General features: G+C 55.2%; 1 protein-coding gene across 4 annotated transcripts in view; it reads right to left on the reverse strand.

The window, feature by feature from the left end:
• PCSK6 (proprotein convertase subtilisin/kexin type 6) overlaps positions 1-15,851 on the reverse strand; it is a 37,090-nt gene extending 21,239 nt beyond the window's left edge. For all 4 annotated transcript variants that reach the window (XR_003923524.1, XM_030015195.1, XM_030015197.2 and 1 more), the window contains exons 1-6: positions 15,612-15,851; positions 9,148-9,252; positions 4,550-4,660; positions 3,760-3,903; positions 3,086-3,162; positions 2,292-2,380 (exon numbers count right to left, since the gene is read on the reverse strand). Coding sequence is in view for 3 of the 4 variants with exons in the window: in XM_030015195.1 (XP_029871055.1) it covers positions 2,292-2,380; positions 3,086-3,162; positions 3,760-3,903; positions 4,550-4,660; positions 9,148-9,252; positions 15,612-15,836 (751 nt within the window). In the remaining variant the exon portion in view is untranslated. The remainder of the gene's footprint in view (positions 1-2,291; positions 2,381-3,085; positions 3,163-3,759; positions 3,904-4,549; positions 4,661-9,147; positions 9,253-15,611) is intronic.
• Positions 15,852-23,380: the final 7,529 nt, after the last annotated feature.

The raw sequence follows: 23,380 nt of genomic DNA on the forward strand, positions 1-23,380 counted from the left end.
CCAAAAACTTCCTCTCTTTGTTGTGTTAACAAGAAAACACAAGCAGAAGGGGTGAAAAGCCGAGCCTGGTGTCCAAACCGTGCTCGGTTGCGGCGCAGCAAACAAAACCAGCCAAGGGATGTTTTTTTGTGCTTGCTAAATGTGGGCATGTTCATCAGGAAGCTCAAAGTCAGCTCAAAGTCAACCCAAAGCCAACCCAAATTTAGCTTGAAGTCAGCCCAAAGTCAGCCCAAAACAGCTCAAAGCCAGCTCAAAGCCAACCCAGAGTCAGCCCAGAGCCAGCCCAGAGCAAACTCAAAGCCAGCCCAAAGCCAGCCCAGAGTCAGCCCAAAGCCAACTCAAAGCCAACCCAGAGACAACCACCCACAATGCGGGAACCCCCCAGTTAAATAATGGGGCAGGAGGGAGCAGGGAAGGATGCTGCAAAATAAATGAGCTCTTTGCCACGCAGGGAGCAATACTGACCTCCGAAGTGAGCGTTCGAGGAGAGGGGAAAGGAGGAGGAGGAATGGCAAGAGCCCTTTTTGTTTCTTGAGCAGCAATGTATTTTGCCCGGAGCAAATGAAAAGCAACGCAAGAGCGCTGAAGAGCAGCCAGTAAAATTAGATGGTAGCTCTCTGAGTGTGACAAATAGGCTTCCCCAACAAGTTGTGCTCATTAATCGCTGCTTTATTTGCGTAATCCATCTAAAATCACTCTCACTGCAGCTATAGCGCATTTTCCTCCACAATCCCAAACTTGATATGGCTACAAACTTTATTTTTCCCCTTTGCCTGTTCACACTGTGGGAAGCCCACAGCCTCTACCCTCTGCCAGGTGCCTCGCATCACTCGATGTCTCCCCAGCACAGCCCCAAGGCAAGGCATTAAAGGAAGGAAATTAAAATGAGACCCATAGGTCGTTATAAAGCCAACAAGTAACGCTCATCTCCACGGCTGCTGCGAAGATATGGACTCAAAAAGGAGCATAAAGGCAACAGCCTGATCCTGCATGATGTAAAACTGCCTTAAACCCCACCAGGAGCTTTGCCTGGCTCTGCTGCTGCTTGGAGATGGTTTTTTAGGGGCAAGAAACCTCTAAGAAGCAAGAAGTCATCCCACGTGCAGGGGGCACAGGGGATGGGATGGGATGGGATGGGATGGGATGGGATGGGATGGGATGGGATGGGGGGATGTGCTACAGCCTTTACAGCCCCTGCCACTCCCCCATTCACCCTCCCTGGGGTTATTTCTTATGTCGGGGGATTTTCCCGGCATAGGGAACCACTGACGGTGCTTGGCCAGGAGCAGGACTCCCTGCAGGCACCACTCCCATGCAGACACAACCCTAACGAAACTTCTTCTTGCATGGCCAGCATGAACAAGCCAAGAGAAGGAATTAAGCCCCAAATCCACCCATGAGTGCTTGGGTCTGTGCTCCCAACAGTGACTTCTCCTGGCATTGAGGTGGTAGGATGGGTTGCAGTAAAAGCCCCTCTCCCGTTCCAGCTGTGCCAAGGACGGGGCTAAAACCCCCGGCGAGGACCCAGCTCCAGGCATTTGTCCCCTGCATGGTCGCACCAGCCACGCAGATGGGACACGGCTCTCCCACCCCAGCCGACACCTCCATCTCTCCGGTGGGTGCTATACCAGCCCAGGCTGGCCAGAGCAGCTCCAGCTCAAACCAGCCTCCAAACCAGCTAGGCTAATGCAAATGAACTCTGTGAGGCTAATTACCATCAGGATCCAATTTGGTGATAAAGATTCATTTGCTTCCCGCGCATTGTGTTATTTGAGGGACTGTGCAAAGGTTCCCCCACTCCGCGCAGCTCCGCCCCCCTCAGTGTTTTCCCCATGAGGGCATTTTGGGGATCCCCCCAGGCCCCCCTCTCCGACCGGCTCATCTGCAGACATTAACCTCGCAAACGAACGGTTTCAGCTCTGAAGCTAAACTGGCGCCACCGACCATAGCAAACGTGGCCCCCCTGAGAGCAGCTGTGGGCTTTTGGGGTGAAATCGCCACATCCTCGATCCACATGCATCCTCACGGCAAGGATGCAGCTCAAGCAGAAGGCTTCCCCCCCAAAACAGAGGAAGTGGGAGTCCCCTGCACCCCGTGTCACCTATCCTCGGCCAAGCCCCCCTGGGACTTCCTGCAGCCAGGGTACCAAAGGAGGAGACTCGCTCCTGGCAATATCTGGGGGCCAGCATCCCACTACCCACCCTGGGAGCCCACGGGCACGGCCAGGGTGGCCGCAGTCCCTCGGGGGGACGGCGAAGGGCAAGGAAGCCACAGGCAGGCGCCAGCCTCACCTCCGATGCGCGCGTTGTAGGCAATGCCCACAATGCAGTACGAGTTGTTCGCCGCCGCCGCCACTTCCCCCGCGCAGCGAGTGCCATGCCTGCAAAGAGAAATACCCTGTGAGCTGATGTCCCGTGGCAAAGGATCCCTCCAGCCAACCCCCACCCGGCACCCAAAAACCAGCTCTGAGGCCAGAGCAGTGGAAGAAAGTGCCCCAAGAGCTGGACAGCCCTTATTCAAAACCCACAGCACGGACTGGGGGATGGAGGAAATTAATGCAGAAAGCAATCTGCTGTTTGCGTTTTGCACCTAGATGCAATTTGCTCTTTGCTTTTTGCACCTTGATGCAACTTGCTCTTTGCATTTTGCACCTAAGTGCAATTTGCTTTTCGCATCTTGCACTTAAATGCAATCTGCTCTTTGCATTCCCGTTTCATTTCCACACATGCCATCATGTGCCCGTCCCGCTTTAACTGAAGCCCAGAAAGTGCATCCAAGCTTTGACATCTAAGCCACCCAGCCCAACTCACGTGGTTTAATGCCCGACCATGGCGAGGAAACCCCCCGGTACATCATTCAATGGCTCAAGGGTTCATCAGCAATTAGTGTGATTGCCACAGGCTGGATTTGCATTAAAACGCAATGACTCTATGCAAAGCCTGTAACGCAGCATCCTCTGCAGCGCTGGGCATGGGGAAAGGCCACAGACCTGGAAGACACCCCAGGGGGCAAAACCCCAGCCCCAGGGACCCCCCCACACCCCGGCCACACGGACACCAGCTCCATGGCAATTAGTATCACGTACTTATTCTCATTGCTGGCATCGTAGCGTGGAGTCGGGTCATGGTCATTCCCATTGACGTCGTAGCTTGCAAGAGGGTCCTGAAAACATGTTGCCACCATTAGATTTGACTTACCAGCACAGCATGGGACTAAATGGCCTCAGCAGCAGCATGGTCCTGCTTCACCCGCAGCTGGTGTGGTGGCTAACGGAGCCGAGCCAGGCAGAAAATGCCATTTTCCCCTTAGTTTCTGACTATTTGCTCAAGATAAATAGTTTTGGGTTGCAGCCCTGTGTGTCTCCCATGGGAAACAACCCGCTACCAAGGGGACAGCTCCTCCGAACCCCAAATCCTGCTGGCTCCAGCACCACTACCACCACCCCCCCCCGCATCCATCTGGGGTTTGAGCTGGGGCTAAGCAGGTTCATGAAGGTTTTTGGCTCTGCCCTGGCAAGCCAGAGGGAGGCGGCCACTTCCCAGGCAGCTGCAAAGGGAGTTTCCCCCAAACCCTCTTGTCTAAAAACCTTGTTTCCTTCTTAAAAACATCTCGAGCTTTTTTTTTAAAAAAACATTTTCTTCTAATCTGCCAATGCACAGACTTAAGCTGTGTTTATACACTGAAATTCTCCATAAATCAATTCACTATGAGGACCAGCCCCAGCCCGTCCAGCCCCAGCCCGTCCAGCCCCCAGCTCACATAGTTTTGCAGGAGGTCGGGGTGGTTCCTCTCTATGCCGTCATCGAGGATGGTGACCACCACGTTTTTGCCGGTGTAGCCCCTCTGCCAGGCTGCCAGGATGTTCATCTCCGACCTGCAGCGACTGCTTTTATCACCGCAGTGCTACGGGGGGAAACACAGCTGCAAAAGGGCTGCAACCCCATTTCAGCCCATCTAAGCAAGCAGCCAGGCTGGGAGTCCATTTAATCAACCAGAAAATATATTTACATCCCACCCCCTGCCATATAACTCGTAGATTTGTTATAACTTCACTCCACTAATCAAAGCCATCCAGCAGCAGTTAATCCAGGCAACACTATCTCCCTATTATTCTTTTCCTCTTCCATTTCAAATACTGCAGGCTCTTCGGTTTTGAAGTGCTCATTTCCTTTCTGTGCTTAATTTTCAATGAATTTCCCTGTCAAATACAGATCGATGAAGCAGGCAGGAGAAAAAATGATATTGTAAATAGATGGTTGCAGCTCTCGGATGGGTAAAATGCATCGGCACTGCAGCTGCTCTGCTCCAAAGCCTTTGCTGCGCAGACCATAACGAGGGGCTGCTAATGAGGGGGAAACACTTTAAACTATTCTCTCTAGTATATCAATTTACAATTTTAACATCTTGCTGCCAAGCACATTTGCTGATATTAAGGTGTTTCACTACTGGCCGGGCTCAGCAAAGATTGATGATGCGTTTGATTAAAAATAAATTACCCCCCCCGTAAAGCAGCGGGTTCCTCGCAGGGCGGCGGAGGGGAGATACCCACCAGGTACCACATATTGGGCCACACTGGGTCGTTGAAGGGCAGGGCGTGCGGCTCGCCTCGGACCTGCCTCTTCACCCGCCGCTTCACCTCCTGCTGCTGCAGCCAGTCCACCTGCAAGCAGAGCCGTGGGTCAGCATCGCCCATGGGCACGGAGCCCGGCATCGCCCGTGGGCACAGTGCCCGGCATCGCCTGCGGGCTCAGAGCCCGACATCGCCCGTGGGCACAGTGCCCGGCATTGCCCGCTGAAATGGGATGCGGGATGCGGAAGCCGTGTGAACCGCTGCCTGGATCCAGCCCAGCATCACCAGCAAACCCCCATCTCCTTGGCCAGAGCTGCTGCAGAGATAGAAGCTCCATTTTGGGGGAGAAAGGATGAATGGGCAGATGGACACGGCAAGCTCAGCTCTTTGTGGTCTCCAAGCCAGGGACCAGATTCCTCTCCTGGCGCAGTAAAACCCTTGAGCATAAATAAAGTCGCCTCCAAGCGCGAGCCTAAACCCCCCTGGCTTAACGAAGCACTGAAGCACGTGCTGAAGTCCCGCTGGAGATGAACCACATATTTCAGCGTTTAGTCAAAGTGTTGGAGAAGACTCAGGTGCTTGGCTTAATTTTGGGGCTGATCTTCCCCCCCGGCTGGGAGGCAGCAGCAGCAGCAGCTCAGCCCTGAGACTTCACCACCTGGCTCCAGGGCTGCTCATCCTTCGAGCTCCACTCCTCCTGATAAAATAATAAAATCGGGGGCTTTACCCAAGCACAACACGTGTTTCCCAAAAATATGGGACAACCACAGACAGCCGTGGCAGGTCTCAGGGAACACAGCTGGCTCTGGAGAGGCGTTTTTGGCACCGGCTGTGGGTGAGGTGGCCTTGGGGCCGACCGCTCTGACATTTGTTTGCTTTTCAGTGGGACGTGACATGCGAAGACATCAAACGGGAAATGAGCCGGAAAAGGCCAGGATTGGGAAATGCCGGTGTTTGCCCGTGCCGCTGCGGTGGGACCTAAGGTGCTGGTTTGGGAGTAGCCTCATCCCATCCCTGGTGAGTGTTTCCCCCCCCAGACCTTTATTGCCCACAAAAAGGGCTCTCTTGCCTTCAGCATGGAGACAAAACCCAGGTTGATTGAAAATAGGTTGTAAAAATAATTTATAGACCAAATCTTTACATGTGCTCATGCTGGGGGCAAAAGGGAGGCACCAGCTGATGAGCTGGGAGGGCTCTGTGGCACATCCCTCCTTGCCGGACATTGTCTTCCTGATGGCTTGGGATCTTTTGGGAATGGCAGAGCTGCTCATGGGGATGTCTTTATTCTTGTGACTAAGGTTTTGTAACGAAAAGAATAAAAATCCAAAGTGCAAGTTTTTGCTGGGCTCATTTATGTGAAACTGTCGGCTGAACCGAGTTCTTCGTGCATGGTTTATAGCTTTCTGACTTGGATGGAGGTGGATGGGCAGCTGTGCATATCAGAAACCTGACAGTTTACAGCCTAGAGCTTGGTTTTTAAATGTATGTACTTTGAAGAAAAAAACTGTTGAAAGGAAAAAAATATATATTTCATAAAAAAATGAGTTTCCATGCTGCCTTGGCTGACGACAGCATGCTGCTTTGCTTATACGACAATGGATTTAAGCATTGGAAGCAAAAATACAACTTAATGGTCTAGTTAAAAAAAAATTAAAAATACATTAAATAGAGGATATGGCCCAAACACCCAGCTTTTCTCCTTAAAGCTGCTCTCCTTGGCAGCGTTACTGTGGGTCTTGCTATAGCCTTTCCCTGCAGCTTTGCTGGATGCAGGAATGACGGGAAGATGTGGAATTTTGCAGGTTTTGCCAGGAGCTGCGGTGCCTTGCAGAGATGTCTTCACCTTAAAAATGTTCCCGATCGACCCAAGCGCTGCCAGTCGGGAGTCGATGGAGAAGTCTTGTGTGGACACAGAGAAATCAGCAGTTTAACAACATTGATTTCAAGGGGGGGTTGCTAAATCGATGTGGCTGGTGTGGGAAGACAACAGGCGAGTGGGAAGGAGCCCGGGGCATCCCTGCAATGGCTCCCACTGCTTGTGAAACTCTGGTCGCCTTCCACCACACATCCAGGGTGGGGGAAAAGCTTCTCGGAAATTAAAAAAAAAGTCTTTTTGCTACTAGCGATGGCAAAAACTGTTACAACACACTCCTGATCCTGGGGGGCGGGGGGCAGCTCCATCCCTGCAAACCCTAATTAGTAATAATGAGGTGACCCGGAGTGGCGCCAAAGGACCCTGTGAGGAGGCACAGGTATCACCGAGCTGAACCCTTTGCCCTTGCTGGAAACAGAGGGGCAGCTTTTCATTTCCCCCCTTACTTTAAGATTTTCAGTGGCTGATGCCCGGATCCAGCAATCCAGGGTAGCTCCACCAAACATGATAACCAGCACAGGCTAGGATGCAACTCCCTTTGCAGCTCCAGAAAAGCAATAGCTTGACTTATTCCAGTGGATGTGCAGGAATTAAAGCGGAGATCCAGGACAAACAAGATGGCTCCAGCATGTGTTTGCCATAAAGCACGGCAGAAATAATTTACGTGGGGTTGATTTTGCTACAGTGCGTGGCCAGATGCACAGAGACTGAGGCCATGACATCCTCCGATGAGGATGAAGAGACTGGAGCAGTGAGGCTGCAGGCTCAAGCACTGTGAAGACCAACAGGAGCATCCCAGCGAGCTGGGAAAGTTTACGGCGACAAGAGCTGCAAGTGGAGCCCGTAAGAGGGTTGGCAAAGCACAACGTGACCCCGCTCTGCATCCCACTGCCCCTCCACGCCTCTTACTATTGCCACCATGACCTGCCCCCAAAATTGCTGGATTTGCTACATCCCTCCTCCCTTTCCATCACCTGCCACATCGCTTGGCTCATATCAGCCCCAAAAGGAGCAGCCGCCGGTCACAGGGATGTCTTGGGGCAAGAGGGCAGCTCAGCAGCAGGGTGGGCCCACGGGGACCAGGACCTTGGGTGCTGCCCCGTGTTTGTTGGGTCTCCCCCTGCCCAGCCACCCACATCCTTGGGACGGAGGGCTTGGCCATGGTCCTCTTGCCAGGACCTGGCCCTTGTGCCATCGACCCCCACGGCAGAGCAAACCGATAAATAACGGTGCTGGAAACAATAGCCCCTGGAAGGCACGAACCACCCAACATCTGCAAATGATTGGATTTGCTGGTTCTTCAGGATTTCTGCAAGATTTGTTTCCATCTTTTCCATCTTTGCTATTCCAGCTCGCATTTCCTCATGCCTCGCGGTGATGTTTTCCTGCATCGTGCACGCTAAGCTGTGCCGTCCAAATGCTGAGACATCTCCAAAACGATTTGCAAATGTGCATGGGAGAGGAGGAGAGACAACACATGCCAAGAGGTCTTGAACTCCGAGTGATAACGAAGGATTAAGAGAATGGGACCCAATTGCTCTAACTTGTAGTCCATAGAGCAAGGTAAGGTAAATGTTAATAAGACTGAAAGCCAATTGATTTGGTTTGCATTATAACTAGACCCATTTAAATGGAGATATTTCAATTGCAGAGCTGAATTCATCATTTGCTGGGGTGCCTGTGCACCTCCTCGAGGGCGAACAGCTTTAATTAGAGCCCAGCACACTTCCAGGGCACGACGCTTCCCTCGCTGAGGTTTCCCCCGCCGGCAATGCAGCCATGCGTGTGCCTCCTCAGAAATGTGCTACAAACCCTGTCCAAATATTTAACAGCAAACCTCTCCAGAAAGCCTGCTGGCTGGGGAAAGCAGGATTGCTGTGTGGGTCTGGAGAGATGCGGATGGGATGTGTTGTGCTGAGTGAGTTGGAAATGTCTCAGGAAAGAGCACCCCAAGGGTGGCCAGGAGCACCCCAAGGGTGGCCAGGCTTCGGTGCAAGCGCCAGCAGCTTGCTGCAGCATGGCTACCTTCACCACAAAGCCTTTTTCTGCATTTACTTCCCCCTCTCCCCAAAACCAGACCCTCCCTGCACATTAACCTTTCACCTGCTCTGCAGAAGGAGCATCTATCTCACAGGGCTCGGGCGCCGGGTGGAGCTGAGGGAGGAGGAAAGCCGAGGCAGAGCGGCAGCCCTTCCCCACCACCCCGAGCCCAGCTCACCCTGGTCCCGCCTGTCCCTCCTTGCCGCCTTCCCCCCCTCCCCATTACTTTTGTCAATTCAGCTGTGCTGAAAATCCCTTCGGATGCTTGCTCTAGGAAAAAGCAATGCAGAGCTATTGCCAAGGATTTCACACATAGCAACCATTGAGACAGCAAGTGTTGTGGCAACTGGATCAACACCCCAAGCATGCAACAGCCTTTCTATCCTGGAAGGCTTTTTCCCTCCTTTTCTTCCTCCCGGCTTTCAGACAGATGTTAGCGTTTAGTCACTTCTAAGTATTTTTCATCACCGATCCACATACCCATGTCCAATGAGTCACCCCGTGCATGCAGAGGGCTGCGGTTCAAGGATAACATGTCATTGCAAGATGCTTGGGCTCACGCTTGACCCAGACCAAGACAACAGGCTCCTCCAGGGGAAATGGGGACCCCCATCCCACCAGCCCCCCCAGAGGCTGGGGGACCCTGGGCTGCCCAGCCCCGTACCTTGGGGTCCATGCGGAGGAAGTTGTGCGGTCCCCGGCTGCTCAGTGTCGAGCGCTTAAAAGTCTTGCTGTGGTGAAAGTGGTAGTAGTTTTCCAAGCTCCCAATCTGCAAAAAGAGAGGGTTTTTTTTTTTAAAAAAAAGATTTTCCCGTGGTTGCCCCCCATTTCAGTGCTGGCAGCATCCCTTTGTGCATCAGGGCAGCCGTGCCCTGCACCGCAAATCCCTTGCTTACACAAAGCTCCCTGGCAAAGCCAGGGTTCGGGGAGGGGATGCAGGATGCTGGCACTAACCCCAGTGCCACTGCCGTGGCAAACAGCGCTGGTGGCCGGACACTGCACTGACACAACAGAGCCCGGAACACATTTTTATGAATTTTCACCCATTAAATGCATCTTTGCAAACTGCCTTCCATCAGCTCCCAAGCACAAATAACGAGCTAAAAATGAGCTCAGCAGCTGCAGCGGAGCTGGGGGAGCTGTGCCTCATCATGCTGCTTTTCCCCACCCGATGCTCCGGCTTCGCCCCGGCAGCAAGAACAGCCCTGTAAGGAGAGATGAATGCAATCCCTGCTAGCCCTGGGATGCTCCTGGGAAGCACGGGATATAAACGTGCTTAGCCTGGAGTCAGGGACGGCAGCAGGAGTTGTCAAAAAAAAAAAAAAATTATCTCCAAGCAAACCAACCATCCCTCCCAAGGAATGTGTAACACATGCCCCAGCCTAGAGTCCCTCCCCAGCAGTAAGTGCAGCCCAGGAGTGAAGGCGAGCTGGGAAAGGCAGCCTCACTGGCTCCCTTCAGCTCAGGGAAGCCCCACGCTCCTCTTTTACAAGTTTTTGCCATTTTTTTTCTTGCATGGAGCTGAAATGTCCCACATTCGCGGGAAAACACCGTGCCAGCCACACCACCCTGCCAAGCACTGAGGTAGCTGCAGTGCCTCCAGCCCTCTCATCCTGGCAGACGGAGATGCCGCAACTCCTCTTTTTCCATCCCAAAAGCACGGATAATGTCCCCAGGCTACGCAATGAACTGGGCAATCTCAGCCAGGCACTGTGTGATGAGCATCCCGCTGGGATTCACAGCCATAGGGATGGGAATGACCCAAAAGCTGCACTCACTAGCATGCGGCTCCCAGGCCACACAATTTTGGTACAAATTGGGTCCCTGCTATAAATTCCCTTTTCCCTGAGGCTCTTCAGATTTTTCTTCCCCAAAAAACCTCTCCCATGGCCTGGAGCTGGATGCTGCAGGGAGGTGGTGGCAGTCCCTGTGCCTGGCTCACAGGACCAGGGCGAGCCATGCTAACGAGCTTCCATCTGCAACCCAGGAGCCTGGGTGACATCCCTGAGGCCACCTGTGACACAGGGGCCAGGGTGACGTCCCTGAGGCCAGACCAAGACTGGCTGCAACAGGACAGGGGGGAGCAAACAGGTTTGTCCAGACCATATGCTGAAGCAGATGATGACAACTACTTATATCTTTATCACACTTAATACCTTGAGATATGCCAGTGCCTCTTAGGATCATTAAATATTTAATTAGTTTTGCTCTGCCTTTTATGCCAGAATGTCATTTCACTGACTTTACTGCCGTTAAGTGTGATTTTTGCAATTTGTTTCCACTCAAGTTCGTTTAAATCCTCCCACCCCCCACTTTTTTCTTTGCATTACAGCATCGCTGTGCATTTTCGTTACCATCTACATGCAAAGTGGTTGCTCCCTGCAATCTGCATTTGGCTTTTAAAACCCATTCCTCAAATCCTCTTGTACTTAGGAAAGGGAAGGAGGATGCTCCAACCTCCCCATATTTTAGGGAAACCTTGTACGAGGCCACCCTGCCTCTTGCTCACTCTGCCTGGAAATCCCAATCCCACAGCCCGGGTGGTTCAGCTCCGCATCCGCCAGCTCAGCCTGCAGTTTGCAGGTTTATAATATTCAGTTTATTCTCATCTCCGGTCCCTCTGGCACTCATTGTAACAGGATCACACTCTATAAACAAGCATCGGCTGAAGAAGCGCTTCTGTTCCCCAACGGAGCGGGCATGAGGCTTTTTGGAAATAAATGTGAAATTACCACGCAATGCAAAGCAGCAAGAGGACGGGAAGGGAGATGACGCCCTCCCAGGCCCTGGGGATATGCGGCCAGAGCAGAAGAAAAAGCACCCTGTGCCCCAGGTTCTTCATCCTCCTGGGATTTATGGAAGGAAAAATTAAGAAAAAACTTCTCATGTTGGGGCTAACTTGAAAGCCAGCTCTGCTCTGAGCAGAAGTTGGACCTGGTGACCTCCAGAGGCCCCCTTCTACCTAAGCTATTATAAGGAGAAAAATTTTTAAATGCCTTTTATTTTAATGGAAAAGTATTTATTCTCCTCCTTGAGGTCAGTCAGCTTAGTGAGGGTTCTGCAATGTAGCCCTGGGGGTGGGAGATGCCCAAGAGAGTTGGGTTTTCTCCTGCGTACAGCACCAGCAAGGCCACAGCCGCGTGGCCACAGCGATGGGGATGCTAGAAAACCCAGCGGAGCACCCGAAAGGCAAGTAGCAGGACTTTACCAAGGGCCGATCCTTCCTGCCTACCTAGACAAGCAAGTGTACCCATCAGCTCCCAACCAGCCAGAAGACAGCTGCCCGCACTGGAAGGTCCCAGCTCCACCGCCGAGCAGACAGTCTAGGTTGCTGTCAACTGCGGTTACAAAGCCAGCCCACCCACCCGCAGCCCAGGAGACCACGCTGAGCAGCTCCGGGCACGCTCGTTCCCTCCCCAAGCGCATTTACAACTCTCAACCTTGATTGTTTAGACATCTAACTTTTGCCGAGAACGTGCACGGGAGGTCAACCCCGCAAGGGTTGATTTTAATTTTCCCAATTGATTCGCAGTTTTGGGCTGAAGTTTCAAAGGAAACTTGAGATTTTTTTGAGGCAACTTGAATTTGTACGTCAACAAAAACGAAGAGGTTTTCTTCCCCGCTGTTAACTGAGGCAGAGGAAGCCCTGGCTGGTGCTGCCCAGCTCAGCTGGGCTGCAGGTGGAGCAAGCCAGAAGCAATGGGAACACGTTTTGCACCCTGCAAAGCCATCGTCACTATGCCAAAGGTGTCAATGGCTCCGCTTCCAAAAAAACCACATGCTTGCCATGTCATCTGACCAAATGCGGAAGAGTTTGAAGCTGAAGGAGTTACTCATGGCCCCAACGGGACCCAGGCGCTTAGAGAGATGTGGAGATGCACAGCAAAAGGATGAGAAACAACAAGTTGCAAGGGGATAAATCCTAATTGGGTATAAAGAGAGTAATTCTTTGGGCAGGGTGGTGACACACGGGCCTGAGGAGGTGGTGGGATCTCCATCCTTGGAGAGCTTCATATCTCACCCGGCTGAGGCTCTGCACAGCCTGATTCAGCCTCAAAGTTAATTGGGGGGTTGGACTAGAGACCTCCAGAGGTCCTTGCCAACAGGAATTACTCTACAAATACGGTCCTTAACAGGGTTAAAAAGAGATATGATTGCAAGGGGTTTGGCCACCTCCTGATCTCCTTTTCCATTCCCCTTTTCCCCTTCTCCTCCAAATCCCAGTGCCACCTGTGAGCCCCCACAATCAGCACCGGGGCAGGGAGAGGCACCCAGAAGATGCTCCTGCAGCAGCACCCAGCTCTCCCCATGCGTTGCCAGACAGATATGAGCCCAGCGCCTGCCCTGCCTCATTAGCAGCCGTTAGTATTTTGAGCAGGTTCAAGATCCCTTGTAGCTAACGAGACATGGCAAAGGAGAGCTTTTTGGGAGCTGGACACCACCGAGGGCAGCACTAGAGCCACTCAGGGCATTGCTGAGCCTGTTTCTTCCCTCCCCATCACAATGAAGTCCTCCAGCATCTTGCCCAAACCAGCTCATTTCTGCAAAATGCAGCTGCATCAGCACTGGTGTCCTCCAGGAGGACGGATCCAGCTGGGGAGGCCATGCCTGCTACCCTCCTGGGGACACCACCTGTCCCCACTGGGGATAAAGACTCCAGCTGCTGAGCTCCTGCCTTCAGGAATGTCATTCTCAGATGGTCATGGCCCGATTCAGCCCAGTAAGGACCAAGCCCAGGGCTGAAAGGACACCATCGCTCCAGCGTCCCCCAGATGGAATCCAGGTAAGCTCCAATTCCAGCCCAAAATGAATCCTGTCCTCCTCCTGCACTGCAGGTGAGACTGCTGAGCCCTCCCAAAACTTACAGTGTTGGACACAGCACAAGGAAAAATTCATATTTTTATGAATTTTTACTGGGATAGGAACAGGCTCATCACCACCCCCAGGACAGCGGCAGAGGCGCTGCCCAGGGCACCGGCACCACACAGCCCTCGGCCAGGGCCTGTCCCGGCTCGCCCCGGCACGGCACAGCAAACAAAGACTGGCGGGGAGGAATGAGTAGGCGTTTGGGGGTGTAAAGTCTTTTCCTTTTGTTTAATTGTTTGCTTCACTTAAATAGAAGTTGATGCAAGTGATTCCCGAAGGGAAATGTCACTCTGCCATGACCCAGAAGGGTTTAGGAGTGTCTTGGTGCACTTGTTGGGCACGGGAACACATGGGGACAGCTCAGAGACGGGGCAGACACCCGTGTGTGCAAACCCCAGCATGCCCTTCGCAGCCAGGAGCATGTCAGGAGCCCCCAGGATTGCAGCTCGGAGGAAAAGAGGTCGCCAGCCACCAACGCAGGGCTGAGCCTCCCTTGCACCCAGCTGGGTCACTCCGTGACCATCACCTCTCCTCCTCCCTCACCATGCTGGACTCCACCACTTTTCTCCACCCAAACATCTCCCCAGGGCAGGGTGATACGCCCTTGGCAGGGTTTTCCAGCAAGTTTTGTGCAGGATCAGGCCCCCCAGGAGGGCACATCTCACTGGGGATGGTGCCATCCCTGGCAGCTACACAAGCAGAGGAAGCTGGAGACGCCCAGGTCCCCACGGGGCTCGGCACACCACGAACCCCAGGCACAACGCAGCAAACGTCACCCACGAGCGCACACGCGCGGGGAAAGTGGTTCCTCAGCTTTTGGCCCTGGGCAAGCTCCCGTGGGAAAAGCCCAAGGGGCTCGGGGAGCTGAAGGCAGGGCACTGAGAACAGCTGGGGAAGCCCCAGAGGTGCACAAGCTCCCAGCATCCGCGGGAAAGGCGGGAGCCAGGAACACCCTGATGCAACCACAGAACTATTTCCCTTGCTCTCCAGCCTGCGCCTGGGCTGCCCCGGGAAAGGGCTCGGGGGGAGGGAGGGATGGATGCTCCGGCAGGACCATGTTGTGCCCGTAGGCCAAATGCCTCCAGCATCGTGGGGACAAGCTCGGGAAAGCCAGAATGCCGGGGGAGCAGATGCGCCGGTGGGAAAGGGACACAGCAGAACCCCAGACCAGGAGCTGACATTAGGCTGATGCAAATCAGGAGAGTGGGAAGCTCGATCAAGATATTCCCTGGCTGAACAGGGATAAACACCGAAAAGCCCTTTGGGTTGCACAACCACATTTGCCCAGCCCTGTGATAGAAACATTTGAATAATAAAAGTGATTTTCTCCTTGGTGGGACAAAAGCACGGCAGGTAGGAGACAGAGGGTGGGCTGTGAGGGGTTATCCCCCACAGGAGGTCACTGACACCAGTGCAGGAGACAGTGTCCCCAGTTCAGCCCCCCCCCCCCCCGAAAATCTGTTTTACTCAGCACCCCGTGACTTTAATTATACTTAAAAGCAGGGTTGCAATATAAAGCAAGGTTATAATTTATAGTCCAGGAGACACCTTGGGCAGGAAGACAACCTGAAGTGCCACCCAGCCAGAAAAGTGCTGAGCAGCCGGGCGGTGCGGGAGGCGATAAACTCCGGAGGAAACTCTGAGGACATCAGCCCACATCTGGGTTTACAGAGAGGATGAAGAAATTGAGAGGAAAAGGAGCTGCCGTGATGAAAGTCGCCTTTAAGCCATCCGTGTGCTGCAAGGGACTGAAAGCAAGAGTTCTCCGTGTTCCCAAAATCTCCGATAAACCCGGGCCAGAGAGTCCGAAGTTTGTTAAATCCACAAATGTAACTTTCCGGGATGGGAGGAACTTGTGCAATCCCCCAGCCGCTGTGGGAGCGGGCAGTGCGGGGCGAGGGCGCCCCGAGGAGCCGCCGCCCGGTTCTACCGGGGCCGGAGCACGGCACCGCGCCGGGGGCGGCGGAGGGGGCGGGGGGCAGCGGGACCGGGGCTGCCCGGCCACTCCGCCCAGGGGCCAAAGCGCTCCGCCAGCATGGCTGCATCGTCCTCGTCCCGACCGCTCCGCCGGGGGGGGGCTCCCGGGGGCCATCTCCCGGTCCTGGAACCGCCGGTATCACCCCGGTCCCGGGAGACCGGGCAGCTCCGCGGGACCCCCAGCGCCTCTCCGGTCCGGGGATCCCCCACAAGGTCCCGGTGCAAGCCCCCGCCCCCCCGCCAACCCCCTCTCCCGGTACCCCGGCACCTGCCCCCCCCCCTTACCTGCCCCAGGCTGATGTACCCGTAGGCGGCGGCGAGGCGGGCGGCCTCGGCGGGCCCCCCCCGCACCCGCACGGCCCAGTGGTTAGTGTAGACGGTGCGGGAGGGCTCGGCCGCGGCCCCGCGCCCGGTCAGCGCCAGCGGCAGCGCCAGGGCCAGCAGGCAGAGGCGGGCGGGCGGCGGCGGGGGGGCCGCTCTCCCCGGGCCGGGGCCGGCTGCGGCGGGCATGGTGCGCTCCGCGGTGCCGAGCTGGGCGGAGCGGGGAGCTGCGCCTTTTAAAGCGGCCCCGGAGCCCGGCGGGGGCGGGGGGATGCTCCCGCGGGGGGGGGGGGGGGGGGAGCGGGGGGGGGGCAGGCGGAGGCGGCGGCGGGGAGGGCCCGGCCGGGCGGCAGCGCCGGGAAAACGGGCGGACGGGGCGGCTCCCGGGCACTCCCCCTGCGCCCCCCCTGCCTGCCGCCGGGCATCCCTCCTGCAGCCCCCGGCGTGCCTCGGTGCTGCTCCCCGGACCCCCCCCCCCCCACCTCTGCGTCCCCCGTTGCGTGCCTCGGTGCTGCTCCCCGGACAATTCCTTGCATGTCCCCTGCACGTCCCTGGACAACCTCCTCTGTCCCCCTGCATATCCCCCGCATGTCTCCGGACAACCCCCTGTACTCCCCTGCATCCCCCCTGCATGCCGCGGTGCAGCTCCCTGGTAAATCCCCTGCATCCCTCTGCATCCCCCCTGCATGTGCCGGTGCTGCTCCCCAGGACCCTCCCTGCATCCCCTGCATGTCCGCGGACAATCCCCTGTGGCCCCCTGCCTCCTCCCTGCGTGCCCCGGTGCTGCTCGCCAGACAGCCCCCTGCATCCCTCTGCATGCCCTGGGCACTGCCCTCCAGGTTTCCCCCTGTGCCCCCCTGCATCGTCCTTTGTGTCCCTGCCTCCCGCCGCACATCCCCCCAGGCAGCCCCTCATGCGTCCTCCCAGCTCTGCTCCCCAGGTGGCCCCCTGCACCCCCCTGGGCAGAACCCCCACAGGCCCCCTGCATACCCTCAGCCAACCCCTCATGCATCCCCTGGCTCTGCCCCCCGGGTAGCCCCCTGCACACCCCTGGGTAGCTAACCCGAACCCCCCCACCACTGCCCCCCTACAATCCCCTGGCACTGACCCCAGGCCATCCTGCCTGCGTTCCCCCCCCCCCCCATTCTCCCTGCATCCCCCCCAGGCATCCCCCCCCATCCTTCTGCACTACCCCCACAGGCATCTCCCACTGCACCTCCCCCTTGCATCCCTCCACCACTGCCCCCCATAGCCCCTGGGCATCTCCCCTGCAGCCCCCCCCCCATAGCCCCAGGCATCCCTTCTGCACCCCCAGGCAAACCGCAGCCAGCTCCTTATGGGCTTGGAGGGGAAAGGCCAGGAGGGGCTGGCTGATGGGGAGGATTTCGGGGCAGGACTCTCCTGGCCGTGGTAGGCGCAAAGGGCACCACAGGGAGCTGTGGGCACAGGCAGAAGGGCTGGAGCGCTGTCTTTGCCTCCCACGGATGCCATTCAGGGGATGGCAGAAAGCTCGTGGGATATTAGAAAATAGGCTTTGTTAGGGAGAAGGCGGTGGCACATACAAAGGACGGGCTCAGGAGCGGGTCAATGATGCTCTGTTCCGTAGCCCTCCCTACCAGCACAGGCAGAGGCCAGCAGAAAGCTGACAACTGCCCAAAATGAAGCGGTGTTTCACTTGCATCACATCAGAACTTCACTCGCATCACATCAGAGCTTCACCTGCATCACATCAGAGCTTCAGAAATGACCCTGCACAGCCCCCGGGGCTCGCAGGGCCCCAGCGATGAGCTGATGAGCTCCGCCAGGTGCTGCGGCTGCAACCACAGGCTCCAGCCGGGACAGCCTTGGGGCGGCTGTGATTCCCGGAGTGGGTGTCATGTATTTTCCAGGCCCTGAACCGATTTGAGAGGTATTTGGGGCACAAGCCCTGCCTGCCAACCAAAGCACTTACAAGATGCCCTTGCAGCTGCCCCCAGCCCCATCCATCTGAATGCAAACACTTTCCCAAGCCCCAAACAGCTTTGCAAAACCCACCTAGGTGCAGCCTCCAGGCGAGGGGCATCTGGAAAGCGATGCCAGCGGCGGGGAGGCGGCATGGGGCGGATGGAGGGGGGCACCGAGCGCATCCTGCATCCCATCGCCAGAGCTGGAGGGGAAAATCACGGTCTCATCGCCATCAGTTTGTACCAGCCCTGCCAGCAGGCAGGCGAGCTAGTGACAGCCAGAGTTAATAGAAAAGTCCCCCCAGCTCAGCAGCGAGATTAAACCACAGGAAATTTATGGGGAGCCTGTTCTGCATCAGACAGGGCCAAAATCCTCTGGCAGCTCCCGTGCTGGGTTGGGTCTGGCCCATTCGCAGGCAGCAAATACATGGAGAGGGGCAGACGGAGGTGAGCCCCTGCGCCAGCAGCAGGCTTGTCCCGTGCAATTAGAAATATCAGCAAAATGGGGATTTGGAGGGTTTCTGTGTGCAAACAGAGTGCGTTGCACTGGCACCGGGGATGGGACAATTTGCTGTCACAGGCAAAGTGGAGTTTGGTGACTCTCTGCACCCACCATAAGCCGTTGCTTGTGGAAATCACTGAGGGTATCAGTCATGGCATGTGGCGATGCTGGAGCCACGTGCTCATGTTAGGGCTCATCATCCCAGGCATCCTCACAAGGCCACCCCATGTGCTGCCTGGGCGGAAGCAATGGATTTGTGCATGGCCGTTTCTTCTGATTAAGCAGTAAAGGATGGTTTCTGTTAGTACAAGCATGCTGCAAATCCAGTCCTTGTTTCCTACATGGTTTATGGGCTTTTCCTTGAGTTTCCCGTTGGTTAAGGTATGTGAGATGGATGAGCAGGGCTGGCAGGTGCTGTGTGTGCTACGTGTACAATGCACGTCAAGAAAGACGCGGAGCCAGAAGAAGGGTGAGAATAGATGAAACAAACCCCATTCCTTCGGTCTCGCAATACCCACCTCGCTCTGCTGGGCAAGGTCTGCGGGGGCTGCCCGCTGTTGGCAGGGGCTGTAAAGGAGGGAAGAAATATCGCCATGGGGAGCAGAGAAGGAGGAACGGGCTCCAGTGGCGGCAGGGAGGGCTTAGGGTTTGGTGCTGGGAAAAGCTTTCTGACAGCAAAGAGAGTGAAGATGAGAAAGAGTTTGCCTGGGGGGGATGCAAAACCCCATCACCTCCATCTCAGGTGATAAAATACGGGCAAACCCCAGAAGCGCCTTTGCATCTCGCTGCAACAGCCCCGCAGGCAACGAAACCCAGCAGCATCCTGCATTCCAAACCTTCCATCCTGGGGCCATCACCCACAGCTCCTGACATACCAGCCCTGGGGATAGTTATTGTCACCAGTAAAACCTTGTGCCCCATTGTGGGTCCGGCGGTGCCCAGCTCAGCCTGCAATAGCAGGCAAAGGGGGTCAGAGCCTTGCCCGAGCGCTGACTGCAATGCTTGGACCCACATTTTGGTGCCCCCCGGTCCCCAGAGCCCTCCTGCCCCCTCTCCCGCTGGCATGATTTCGAAATTCAGAGTGTATCCCCTTATGTCCCGGATGGCAATTCTCCTGGCCAAGCCTGCAGGATTTACCAGGGGTGTCAGGAAAACCAGACTTTGGCCCCAAGTGCTTTGCGATGACTAAGGCAGAGGCTCCGTTTTAACTCTTTTCCTGGGATTATTTGAAAACCTGGAGAGTTACTGCAAGACACGGGTGACGCAATAAATTTTGCCAGCTGAGCGGTTAAACAGAAGCCACTGTAAAGACAGCACTGAAAGAGGCACTGCTGAACCAGTAACGTTCAAACCCTGCCGAATGAAATTTATAATAACCCTGGCAGTTTTATATCTGTCCATGAATTACAGTTAAAACCCCAGCACGTACCACGCACATCGCTTCATCCGGCAATAAGAATACAGTGAAGAGTTTTAGTAGGATGGAGCTGGACGAGCAGGGAAGAATGTCATTTAAACCCTGGTTCTTTGAAAACCGAGCCCTTCTGTGTCTTTTTAAGGCAAGTTCAGAAAAGGAAAGTGCAAATAAAGCACCCAAAAGCTGCTATTTTTTGCAGGAGTGGGATGGCAGGGCTGGTGCTGGGCTGCCTGCCCTGGGCAGCGGGACCGTCACCCTGTCCCTGCCTGCGGCCGTGGGGCAGGCGGAGGGAGCGGGGCAGTGAGAGCTGTGCCTCTGCGTGCTGAAGTGCAAGAAGTTAAGCAAACAGAAGCCGTTTTGCAAACACACACGGGCTAGAGGTGCCCCTGGGTTGCCGGTACAGGGCAGCCACTCAGCTCAGGGGCATCAGCCAGCCAGACCCCCAGCGTGGCCAGCGGGAGCTGCCTGGTGAAACCCCACAGGGCCCCGGCCTCAGGAGCTGGAGTTTTATCCTTTGCGTGATGAGGGCCTGTCAACGTGGAGATTACAGCAAAAATCAGGTTAAAACCCATTTATCTGACCCGAGCGGAGCCCGTGTACGTGTCCCAGGGGTGTGCAGAGGCGTGAGCGGGGCCATCACAGCACTGGTGGCTGCAAACCTGCCCTGGCCGGAGAGCCCGGCAAACCCTGGCCACGCGGCTGTGTGCAATGGTTAATAAAGGGCATGCCGTAATTAAACCAACGCACCTGGAAATAGCTCTTTTTGTAGCTCCCAGGCTTAACCAAATGAATGAAATTTGCACTGGCATGATTAAAGTGATGTGGTTCACGATCTTGTCTGCACCGGGGAGTTACTGTGCAGCTTGACTCTTCACTCTCCGGTGAAAGCCCACGCAGAAAAACCCTGGCCAGCTCTGGCTCTGGCCCCTGCATGGCTCCAGCGCTGCCTAACCCAACCTCTCACCATCACGGTGCCCGTTAACACCAGCCCATTAACACCAGTACATTAAAACCAGCCTTCAAACCTGTCCAGCAGCCCAATGCCTTCGGCATCCTCCCACAGCCCCCCAGGCTCGCTCCCGGCACGCGTGGCAGCGATGGCAAAGCTCTTGGCCACTGTCACTGCTCCCCTCCAGGAACCTGTAAATCTGAAGGAGAAATCAGTATTTTTGCTTTTATATTCACACCTCTCAAACAATCTCTTTTTCTCTCTGCTTGTCCTTTTAGGTGTTAAAATAACCCCTGACTCCCTAGCGACCAGATGGTTTGGTTTCGGTCGTGTTAGCGGTAAAATCCTGCATGCAAGTAAGCTGCCCGTGAAGCTTGCCAATGGAAAATAAGATTTGGAGCCGCCGTGGAGTGGCATCCCCACAGCTGATGTGTCATGGCAGCACATGGGCTCTGGCAACGCCACCACCGCTGCCACCGCTCAGCAGCCACTGGCTTTGTGGCTGGGAAACTCCTGGCTGAATTCCAGGAAGGCCTCTGCCTTTTTCCTTTCCTTCCTAAATCTGGATTAAACTGTTTTCAGACCAAAGAGGTGATGTCAAATGTGATGGAGAGGAAGGAGGGGATGCAGTGGAGGAAGGTCCGGGGAGGTGGGGGACGAGTGCCAGCTCCGTTCTGGTACCCAGCCCTGGCTGCGGCAACCCAGGCACGGGGAAACCCATTTCGAAGTGCCTGAAACACCCGTTTTAGAAATCTCTGATCCCTGGCACTTCTTGGTGAGAAATGGGGAGAATTATGGAGCAAAAAGGGCACCTGCCAGGGTGGAAGAGCTCAAAACCATGGGGATGACCAAGGAGGGATGTGCTAATGGTTTTCTACGATCCAGCACCTCTTCCAAACAGCAAAGACAGCTGCAAAAGGGATTTAAATTGGAGATTAGAGAGGCCGCCTGACTGTGATGATACACTCAGGGTACGGAGAGTGGAGCATCCCCAGCGCCGGAGGTTTTCGCTGTAATTAGACCAGCATCTGTCCGGCGACGGTCAGGGCTTGCGCAGTCGCTGCACTGCTCCAGGTTGGGTTAGAGATTTCCTGCAGGCTCCTCCTGCTCAGCTTTCCTGCAATTTCAGAGAAATCTGGATTTTTTTTTTTTCTATCTGATGCATTCTTCCTCTCCAGAAAGACTAAATCTTGATTGTCAGGAACTGGTGTAGTGGCCAAGAAGATTTCCCAGACTAGTCAAAATGTCATCCTGGTAAAAATGCTAGTAATAAAAAATAAAAAGAAATGGCCCACTATGGACTCAGGCCTGTAAAAATATCCAAAAGATGAATCTGGAAGTTTAGAAACAATTGAAGCTCAGCGGCAAAAGGGCACTCTGGGGACTGCCAGGCCCAGCACAGACATTCATAGGGGGGAAAAAATCAATAAGTTAAAAAACAATTGCCTGTGTGCTTGGTCTTGAATTAAAAGGGAACAAACCCAGACTTCTTCACCCATCCCAAATAGTTCTTGGGCTTATTGTTATTTTGGAAATTAGGGCAAGGAAGGAAATGCCCAAGCGAGGGGTGGTGGGATGGGGAGGTGCTCCAGCTCCTGCTGCATGCCTGTGGAGCTGCACCAGGGCTGTCCTGGCTCCCACCTGCTGTGTTTTGGGATACTTGGGGTGCAAAAGGGCTTATCCCAAGGAGAGGGTGCTGGGCCAGCGAAGGGATCCCGAGGCACCCATCCCGCATGACACTGCCTGCACATGGGCTAGGAATACTTCCTCCTCCTCTCCCAGTCCCCGCCGCCATCCCGCTTCATCCGAGAGCACCGTACCGGGAAAAGCATCAGAGCCAAGAGGGAGCTGGTAATAAACCCGGGCCAACACAACCCCACCCCTGGAATAGCAGGTCTTGGAAAAGCCAGTTACGCTGGCGCCACGGCCATGTCGTCACCGTGCGGGGGGAGGATATTTTGGGTCCGTCCCGCCCGCCCCGAAAGGAAGCATGGCCACCGCTGTTAGGATGGCGGCTCCAGGGCTGAAATTGGGTCAAAAATGGGACTTGTGTGAGGGCTGGGGGTCACCAGGCAGGGATGGCCGCTGTCTGCTCGCTGTGATGGCTTCGTCACATCGAATGCAACTCTTTTACTTCATCCCCAGGTCAGGTGATATCCCCAAGGACCCGGCTGTGACCGGCACAGGATGAGACCCCCCCACTGCATTTTTGCTCCCCAGCAAACCCCGTTGCACTGGAGCAAGCGCCTGGAGCAGGAATGCGCAGGGAGAGAGACAAGCCTGGGGGTGGAGAGATGCAAAGATCAAACCAGCAGCGATTTCAAAATAAAATTCAACAGTCCAGGGAAAACATGGCATGTCCTTGCCGAGGCTATCATTTATGCCAATTAAAAAAAAAAAAAAATAAAATTGGCATGGCACTAAGGAGAGCTGCGTGGTATTTCCTGAAAAGGGTGTGGGGAGCATCCTTGGAAAGCCTTCCCTGCACAATGTGCTTGCTGTTTCCAGAAAAATAAAGTTTGCTGTGACCCACCTGTCCCCAAAAAACAGCTATTTAGGGCTGTAACATGGTCAGCCCGGAGTCAGTGGCTGGGTCTGTTCCGACTGCAGAGCAGCTGGCACCTTTGCCAGGCGCTGGGGTTTGGCTATTTACCTGCAGCTCTTTAATTGCTGCAAAATGCTTTGGAAAAAGATGCAGGAGAGCTGCCCAAGCACCAAGCACTCCCGATTAAAGGTGTTTGCCCCCAGCTTTCGGCTGGTGGCCATTAAACCCTCCTGCCTGCCCCCAGAGCCACGCCTGGCAGTGCCAGGACAGGCCAGGAGGGGGCCAGGAGGGTTTTTTTCAGCTTCACTATTTTGGCTTTTGGGAGCATTTTGACCCAGTTGGGAATCTGGGGGTTCAGAGCCTGGCAGGCAGCAGTT

Source organism: Aquila chrysaetos, chromosome 5, assembly GCF_900496995.4.
Source record: "Aquila chrysaetos chrysaetos chromosome 5, bAquChr1.4, whole genome shotgun sequence".
NCBI lineage: Eukaryota > Metazoa > Chordata > Aves > Accipitriformes > Accipitridae > Aquila > Aquila chrysaetos.